Raw genomic sequence first — 9,400 nt, forward strand, 5'->3', positions numbered from 1 at the left:
TTCTAATCCAGGGCTGTCCAACTGCCGGTCCGTGGGCTGCATGTGGCCCGCCAACACACATTGTGCGGCCCGCCAACTTCTTATTCAGTCTGATCGGCCTCAGTTTTCCTATTAAAATGTAAGTAAATTGTTTTATATTCCTTCTGTTCTGTCGTTAATAAGTTGAAATAAATAATGCGGACGTTCTTTAAATGAAATCAATCAAATGAACAACAAGTTCTACAGATGCATGATAACAAATATAAAACTTTAATCTTTTAATAACAATAATTTAGCATCAAAACGGATCCAAGAAAAAATATAATCCTGAAATTAAACAAAATAGAATAGCAACAAAACTATATCTGGTTGCCACGCAACCTGAAGTGAAATTTTAAAACAAATAAATCTAAAGAAAATTAAAGGTGGCGCTTCTGTCAAATATACATACGTTAATGAGTTAAAATCTTAAACGTACTCCCACCTTGCAAAGTGATATTATAAATAGCACTTTGGAACATGCATTTTCATTAAAATACAAACTAACTCATGTATATTGGTCACCTTTATATGAAACTAATTAAGGAAATCTTCAGTTGTTATATAAATAGCAAAAATTTCATAAATCTAAACGTGGTGGAATTTTTATGATTCTTCCCAATCTGCTTTTGATAAGAGAATTCACTTCCAAATTATCAGGCACATCAACGGAATTGGGAATATTATCAACTTTCAAGTTAATTTTCCTTGAAGACTTTTCTAAGACATCCACATCGTTCTTTGCTCTAAAGGATAAAGTCTTTGGAAAGGTTGGATCCTTTCTCCTTGAGAGGTTCTTAATCTGGCTACTCTAGGAATACTGTCCTTTCCAGGATACAGCTCTAAGACAATTCCAAGAAGCCTATCTATGCGTCGAGCATTATCTTGTCCTATTAAAACTATATCACCGATGTTTATTACATCATTCCTTCTTATTCCCCTGTGTACTAGCTGAGCAAGATATTCATTTCTAAATCTTTATTTGAGATCTTCACGTAATGTTTGCAAACATTTTACATGTTTCAACATAGAGGTTTACACAGCAGTCTTGTCCCAATCTAAATTCTTTAAATAATTGTTTGCTCCTACAAAGTTCTTTCCATTATCCGAGTAAATGACCGATATTCTACCTCTTTTTGCGATAAATCGTCTGAATGCTTGAATGAAAGCATCTGTAGTGAGAGACCGTACTAATTCAAAGTGGACTGCTCGGTTCCAAGCTTTTTCTTTCGATTTTAGATACAGAGAACCGGCATAGTCAATCCCAGACACTTGAAAAACCTTTGTCTGAGTAACTCTTTCTCTTGGTAGGGGTGCAAAAGGAACTTCTACTGGTTTAGCTGGATGACGATTACAAGTCACACACTTGGAAATAACTTTATTTACTAACTTTTTAGCTTTAAGTATCCAGTATCGCTCTCTGAGTCTTGAGAGTAAGATGGAACGACCTGCATGCATCGCTTTTATATGCTCTTCACGGATTAATTCTAACACAACACTGTTAGCAGGTAGAAGAATTGGACACTTTTATCCATAAAAGTTTGTATTTTGGCGAGAAATTTATCATCTTGGAAATGCGTTGTTTGCATTGACTTAAAAATCACACTTTCTGCCTTAATTAACTCCTCACAGATTAAATTTCCCTTTAACTTATCTTGGTGTGAAACGTTGTGGACAAAACGTAGGATCCAAGCGACTACTTTTACATTTCTGCCATATGTTGAAAAGTAATTACACCATATTTCCGTTACTTCAATATTTACCATGGAAATAACTACTTGTTTTCTTTTTTCCAAATTTACTTCCTCTTCATTAACGAAAATTTCGTCAGCTGCTACAGGCCATTCCGTGTGGGAAAGATATAGCCTGCTGGGACCCTCCCACCATTTCGAATTGCCAAGTTGTTGAGCAGAGCAAGCTCTACTTGGTAATAGTCTGCGGGATTCATGGATCCGGGCAAATGCCTCCATGCTTTCACCGGAGTCCATTTCCTAATTTCTTGAACTCGATTTTCCACAAATAAACCCCATGTGTCTTCTCTTTTAAGCCAAGCTAAAACAGTTGTTGAGTCTGTCCAGAAATGAACTTCGTCCGTCTGAAACTGTTTTACTATTTCAATAGGTAGACGAGCTGCAATTATGGCACCAAGAAGTTTAAGTCGAGCAATCGTTGCTTCCTTTTTCCCGCAAGGTGCGATTCTTGCTTTACTCTGTATCAGATGAACTTGAACATTGCTTTTGTCTTCTATTCTCAGGAAAACTACTGTCGAATACACAAATTTTCTGGCATCACAAAAGAAATTTAATGACATGCGCTAGTAACCTTTGTCACAATGCAACCACCTTAGGATATCTATGTGCTTCAGATATTCAAGCTGACTTAGCCTATTTGAAAAATCTTCTCGTGTTTTTGTGCCAACTTCATCGTCTCAACCAGTTTTAGCTTTCCACAAATTTTGTAACCACAATTTTGGTAGCAGCGATACCGGGCTAGTTATCCCCATAGGATCAAAAACTCTGTGTGAGGCAGCTAAAATGCTTCTTTTGGTGATTTTTTCATGCTTTGTGTCTTTCATATCAGGAATATTAATTAACAGAGTATCACTTTGTCTATTCCACTTCATTCCCAGAATGTAGGTCTCACTAGAATTAGGTTCTGATGGGTTAGTAGACTCCCACCCTTGTAAATCAAATTGTTTTTCATCCATAATATTAGTAGCAACTTCTATGAATTGTTTCAACTCTGATTCAGTTTTCACGCTTGTGAGGCAATTATCAACATAAAAACTGTATATTAGTTCCTGTATAATCTCTTTAGGGTATTTTTCATTCCCTCCTATTGCTTCCTCTAGTTTATTATTCAAATGGTATTGAATAGTGGCTCCAACCAAAAACGGACTACAGGAAACGCCAAACACAACTCTTCGATGACGAAAATGTTTGACCTGTCCATCTTCTCCATACCATAAGAATCGCAAGAAATTTCTATCATTTTCATAAAGACTTATTTGCAAAAAGGCCTTACGTATATCAGGTGTTACACCAAATGTACATTTTCAAAATTTATTTATCATTAAGGGAATTAATTCTATCAAATTTAACCCTTTCTCAACAGAATCATTTAAACTAGGAACTCCTTTTCTCTTAGAAGAAGCATTGAACACGGGCCTGATTTTAGTAGTGCTTCTCTCTTTTATCACAGGTCGAATAGGTAAGTAGTGACAAGGTATCCTCATGTCTTCTTTTGGAACCTCTTTTATTATTTCCTCTTTCTCCCAGTCCTTGAACACTTAACCATAGGCATCATACAATTTGTCGGTTTTCAACTTGCGTGTTGTCATTTGCAACCTCTTTAACGCCAAATCATAATTATCTGGCAAAGGCAAATGCCCATCAAGCCATGGCAGACTAACTATAAAACGGCCATCTCCTTCAACTTTCACTGTATTTAAGAAATGCTCCATTGAGGCTTTTTGCAGTTCCTTTCCAGATTTTTGCTCTGAAGGATCTTTTATTCCTAAGGAATCTAATCTCCACAGCTCCGAAATATCCATTTCTTTTACTAAAAGGGAAGTAACTAACATTGCGTTGCTTGATGGTAAATCATATTCAGGTGCTTTCTCTGTTAAAGTCTATCCCAGTAGTGTCTCTATTGCTACTAATCCACTGGCCAAAACTCTTCGTTTTCCAGTCATAAGTTTTCCTATTACGTCAGCTCCAAGCAGAATTTGAACTGGTTGTGAGTCATTTCCGACGTCTGACAACTTTATATTAATTTCTTCAAGCTCTTTTAACCAGGGTCCAAAGCTAACAGGTGTTATAGTATCACAAATAGATGCTTGATCCAAAGCTTCCATGTTACAAATCAAATTATTTTCTGGATTCCTTAATATAATTCAATAACACGTGTGTTCAAATTTATCTGATTTATGACCACCAAACAAAGAGTGTATGAGAGTTTCTTTTCTCAAGGGAACATATTCCATCTTTTCAGCCAAATTTTTCAAAATATATGTTCTTTGTGATCCAGAATCTAAAACTGCTCTCACTACCATTTCTTTTCTATCAGATATCAGCTTTAGTTTCATAGTTTGAAGGAACACTTTCGGACCGTACGTAATGTTGGACATGTTTATTTCGGAACTTTCACTTTTCTGCCTAGATTTATCAGGTTCACGATTTCTTGCAGCTAAAGATTCACACATTAGTACCACATGTCTTTTACCACACACGACACATTTTATAAAACCTTTGCACTTACGAACTGAATGTTCTTGCATTAAACAGGCAAAACAACATTGATTTTCACTTATTATGTTCTCTCTTTCAGCTAAAGTTATATTTCGAGCGGAAAAGCAATCTGAACTTTTATGTTTCCCAGAACAAAAAACACACCCTTTCTTCAAATCCTTTACATCTGTAGTCAATAGATTTGCGCTGTTGGAAATCTTCTTGTTGGCAAATCTCTTGCTTTCTTCTTAAAGGGTTGGCGTTTTTCATCAGATCCCAAGCCAAAGTCTGACATGGCCAAATTAATTCTTTCTTCACCTTCCGTGTCTGCCATCAGAAAAGCCATGATGTTTGTTAATCGCTCTTTGGCGTCAACAGAAGCAACGCATGAAGAACTTCAGTTCCATGCTTTCAGAAACTGTTCTTGGAAACAAGATTCTACCATAGGGAATAGTATTGAAGTGCATTTCTCGGTCGTAACACCTAGCGTTTCTAAAGCTCTAAGATATGACTCTAGTTTGTCATAAAGGGACGTCATAGATATTTTTTCATGCTTTTGAACGGAAACTGTGAGCTTCAACAATTCCCTAACATAAACTTCGACCAAAAGGTCATCCTTGCCAAATCGGGCTTTGAGGTTTTTTTTTTTGCAGCGGTTGGCGGAAAGCTTTCTACAACTTCTCTAGATCCAACAGTTGCAGCTTGAATCAGGTATTGAAATTTGTTTTCAGGGGCAATATCTGTATCGTTATTAATTTGTTCAAATTTTCCCCAAAATGGTAGCCAATCTTCCACTAAATTACCTAAGTTCTAATTTTGGCATATTAAACTGATTTCTGGCATTGGCACTAATAATATTAGGAGGAGACTCACCGGTTCTAAGCGATGTAGCTTGAAGTCTCGCCAGTTCATGTTTCCTTATATTTTCTCTCTCTTCATTTTCTCTTTGTCTCAAACTTTTCTTCATATTCCTCCTTTTGTCGTCGATCATTGACAGTAGCTACCAATAAACTTGTTACAAAATCTGGATCAGCTAAATATTCTTTACTTTTCAAAATGATTGTTTCCAGATCCGATACAGTAGCTTTTTGAGGTAATACTTCACCAATTTCTAGGGAAACAATAATAAGATCTTCCTTTTTAAATCCTTTTGGCGCTAAAAACATTTTTCAAATCAGAAGTAGCGTATCAACGGTCCTGTCGCAGACGCCACAAAATGTCGTTAATAAGTTGAAATAAATAATGCAGACGCCTTTTAAATAAAATCAATCAAATGAACTACAAGTTTTTCAGATGAATGACAACAAATATAAAACTTTTATCTTTTAATAACAATAATTTAGCATCAAAACGGATCCAAAAAAATATAATCCTGAAATTAAACAAAATAGAACAACAACAAAAACTATATCTGGTTGCCACGCAACCTAAAGTGAAATTTTAAAACAAATAAATCTGAAGAAAATTAAAGGTGGAGCTTCTCTCAAATATACATACGTTAATGACTTAAAATCTTAAACATGTTGTATTGTTTTATATTTAATAATTCAACTATTAATTGTTATTGTATAAGAGGTAAGAGGGTATTGTTCAATTTTTTCAAACTGCGGCCCGCCTGGTTATCAGCTCTTTGCAGTTGGACAGCCCAATCTATCGTCAGTAAGTATTAAAATATCGAAAAAATGTAATTATATCTTCAAATAAATTAATATCAAATCAGATGCTATAAATATTTCGGACATTCACCAAAGCGGCTATGTGATTGTTAACATTCACCTGTGAAAGTCGACATTCTCCAGATTTCGTTCATTCACAGTACCATGCATTTCTCAAAAATAAAAATGTTATTCTGAAACAATATTGAGAGTGTTATTCTGAAATAAAATGTTATTCTGAAATAATACTGAAATAATATCATTAAAAAACATTTATTCAAAATGTGTAAATAAAAAATAAAAAATTGCGCAAAACATAACTTATGCCTTTCTTATTAAGGGAAACAAAATTGTCATATAAAAAATAAGAAATTAACCTACTTGTTGCACCATGACAGGCTTGAGTGAGGTTCCGAATTTGTCATTTTTGAATGACATTTTGACGAATCGGAGATGTATTTTATACTTTGCCGGTTTCTCATTTGGCATTCTATGTGGACTGTATTATCGCTGGTAAGACCTAAAATTAGTAATTTTTCTAAATCTGGTAAATACTAGTGTAGGAATACGACGAGAGAGAGCACCACCACAACCTTTTAACAGCTTGTTTATTGCGACTCTGACTCTTACTGTAGATGGCGCTGGAGTAAAGATACAATATACTCCCCGCGTTAAAATACAATACTGTATTTCAAACATATCAGCAATGAAATAATATCAAATATAAGTAATCTGCAAAAATAAACAATTCGGAAATGACATAACTTTTTTTATAAAATAGAAAAGAAATATATATATACATATAAAATTGACACAAAATGAAATGACTTAATCAAACTTCAACTGGCACTGGTAAAATGGCTAGCTTAGTGATAGGATGTTTGAAAATACCACATTTGGTTTTCGCACTGCAAACATGTTTGGTTTTCTTACTGCAAACTCATTTGTCTTTTCCTGGAAACAACTCCCATGAGCCATTGATTAATGGGCAAATTATCGTGTTTTACTATAACTACAGTGCCAATAGAAATGTTATCCTTTTCAAAGAGCCATTTCGATCGCTGGTGTAAATAAACCTATATGCATAAGACATTACATTAGTCAATTTTGAATAAAAATTTGTTATAGAAAATATTTGGTTTGAAAAATTGAAATGAGAAATTAATAGATTAATGTCTTATGATGGCTTGAGTTCAGATTGATACATCTTTGAGTCCCTTTCGGAAAATAGTTCACTTTCAGACTCTTGAGTTCTTCCTTTGATTTATGGCGTTGGAACCCTGCCACCATAATGAGTGATGTAAAAGTTCCTTTGTTTCACAACCACTAGACAATATATCCGCTGGATTGGTTATCGACGGAACATAGTTCCAAACAGAATTCTGTGATAGTTGTTGGATTTCTTTCACTCGATTGGCGACATATTGTTTTAACTTTAAACAGTCAGTTTTTATGCATGCGAGAACTATTTTTGAGCCTGAATATATATAACCCTGTTCGTTGGGGACATTGAGAGAGTTCCGTACTTTGTCCAGTAGCCTGCATGCCAATATAGAAGATAACAGTTCAAGACGTGGAATAGTGAGTTGTTTTATAGGAGCAACTCTTGACTTAGAACATTCTGATGTAAGCTGGCCGTCTACATTTCGAGTTTGTGAGTAAATTACTGCTCCGTAAGCAAGGACACTGGCGTTGGCAAACACTTGTAGTTCCATTCCTGATGCATTGTCTGTCACTTTGCGTTTCACATGTAACTTGTGTATGGCTGGAAGATTGTGGACAAACAATTCCCATTCTTTGGCTAAATCTGGAGGAAGCACATCGTCCCGCGTTAACTTGAATGTCCAGAGTCTCTGAAGGAAGATTTTTACTTTTGTGATAATTGGGCCCACAAGTCCAAGCAGATCAAAGATACATGCTATGACGCTAAGCACATCTCTCTTTGTATATGTTTTTTGCCTTTTTAACGAAGTGAGTTGAAACCGGAATTCATCAGTTCGTCCATTTTGGTAAATCTGTGCTCTACGACATCAGTTGACTCGTCTAATTCTACTGCATTGGATCTCCACTTATGTAACTACATGCCACAAGATCTTAGAAGACCAGGCAACTCAGATTTAAGACGCACAGCTGTAAGTACGTTAGCCACTCCACTGACGATATCATCCATGTAAATGTCCCTCTGGAGAGCCTCGGCTGCAAGTGGAAATCTTTCAGACTCATCTCTGGCTGCCCGGAGGACTGTTCGAGTGGCCAAAAAAGGAGCTAGAGTTGTGCCGTATGTTACGGTTTTCAATCAGTATGTTTTGCACGGTTGGTACTCGCTTGTTTTCCAAAGGATGTGAAGGTTTCTTTGGGAAGGTTCAACTAATNAAAACAATAAATAAATAATATTTGAAAGGAAAACTATTGCTACTTATTTAGTGCTAGCCTCTAAGAAAGAAAAAATAATATTCTTACTTTTGTATCACATGTTTTTTTTTACACATAAAAACTTTTCCTAGTTTTTGGTAACTTACGTTACAGGCATTAATGTTTAGTTGAAATTTATATAATTAAGTGAATTTAACAACAAAAAGTTATTTTAACACTGCACAATACTTCTACTAAGTGTAATAAACAATATTTATTCTTTGGAACATTTTGAAAGGAAGATAATGTTAACTTACTGATTTTCAGAATCTGACCATGTTCTTCACCCAAATCAGAACAAGCAAATGCCAATGTTCAATGGGGTACCAACACTAAAAAACTGAATTCTCAAAATTTTTTTTTATAAATTATCAAACTTCAAATCTTTCTAATTCAGAAAAAATCCAAAATAATAACATTATTCTTATTTGAATTTTCCGATGCTTTTCCCCTTTTTCATGGAATCGCCCAACGGCGTTTTTGCTTTAAATTTCATTTCATAGCCTTTCTCACTTCTCTGGGTTCAAAATCTAGTAAGATAAATTTCCAGACTTACTCATAATATACAGTAGCCTTACATGGCTGTAAGGCTGTTTCTTTAATTTAGTCCTAGATGACATAGATAAGCATGCATGACAACAACTTATATTTTAATCTGCTTCTTATCGGTACCATAACTATTCCTTAAAATTGACGGGTTATCTTTGGTGCAAATTTAAAGATTGCAAACTTGAGTTGCAACCCATGGAATACAGCTTAGGTAATTCAGCATTATATAATGCCATTCAAAATAATACAAATATTTCTAATAAATTTAACAGATTAATTGTATTGATTAAGAATATAAAAATAAATCAATAGTTTAAATTTTACTTGTTTCCAAAATTTTTTTCTAAATATTTTTACAAAAAAAATAAATAAATTAGTTACACGTATTAATTTATAGTTTTGTCTCTCCTACAGTGACTCGCCACCATAGATACTTTAACTTTTTAACGATCGGTTAATTTTCAAGAAAACGGTCATAAAAGTGAACTGATTTCTTTTGAAAATCATGTGAGTAACCCTTTTTGGCGTTCTTTTCAT

The 9,400-nt window shown here is 34.7% G+C and overlaps 2 protein-coding genes across 2 annotated transcripts; both read right to left on the reverse strand.

The window, feature by feature from the left end:
* Positions 1-1,852: 1,852 nt before the first annotated feature.
* LOC107436665 (uncharacterized) lies at positions 1,853-2,329 on the reverse strand. The gene has a single exon (XM_016048453.1). It carries the CDS (start codon positions 2,327-2,329, stop codon positions 1,853-1,855), a length of 477 nt encoding a protein of 158 aa, XP_015903939.1.
* Positions 2,330-2,446: 117 nt separating this feature from the next.
* On the reverse strand, positions 2,447-3,253 carry LOC107436666 (uncharacterized). Its single transcript, XM_071181091.1, has 2 exons — positions 3,120-3,253; positions 2,447-3,002 (listed from the first exon to the last, which is right to left on the reverse strand). The coding sequence occupies exons 1-2, from the start codon at positions 3,251-3,253 to the stop codon at positions 2,447-2,449; spliced, it is 690 nt and encodes a 229-aa protein (XP_071037192.1).
* Positions 3,254-9,400: the final 6,147 nt, after the last annotated feature.

Source organism: Parasteatoda tepidariorum, chromosome 5 (assembly GCF_043381705.1).
Source record: "Parasteatoda tepidariorum isolate YZ-2023 chromosome 5, CAS_Ptep_4.0, whole genome shotgun sequence".
NCBI classification, from domain to species: Eukaryota; Metazoa; Arthropoda; class Arachnida; order Araneae; family Theridiidae; genus Parasteatoda; species Parasteatoda tepidariorum.

Excerpts from the sequence above, each read along its gene's own strand:
- LOC107436665 (XM_016048453.1), bottom strand. The coding sequence starts at position 2,329 with ATGTCATTAAATTTCTTTTGTGATGCCAGAAAATTTGTGTATTCGACA.
- LOC107436666 (XM_071181091.1), bottom strand. The coding sequence starts at position 3,253 with ATGAGGATACCTTGTCACTACTTACCTATTCGACCTGTGATAAAAGAG. Across the intron at positions 3,003-3,119 it reads AATGATTCTGTTGAGAAAGG|AAATTTCTTGCGATTCTTAT; the intron begins GTTAAATTTGAT and ends TGAAAATGATAG.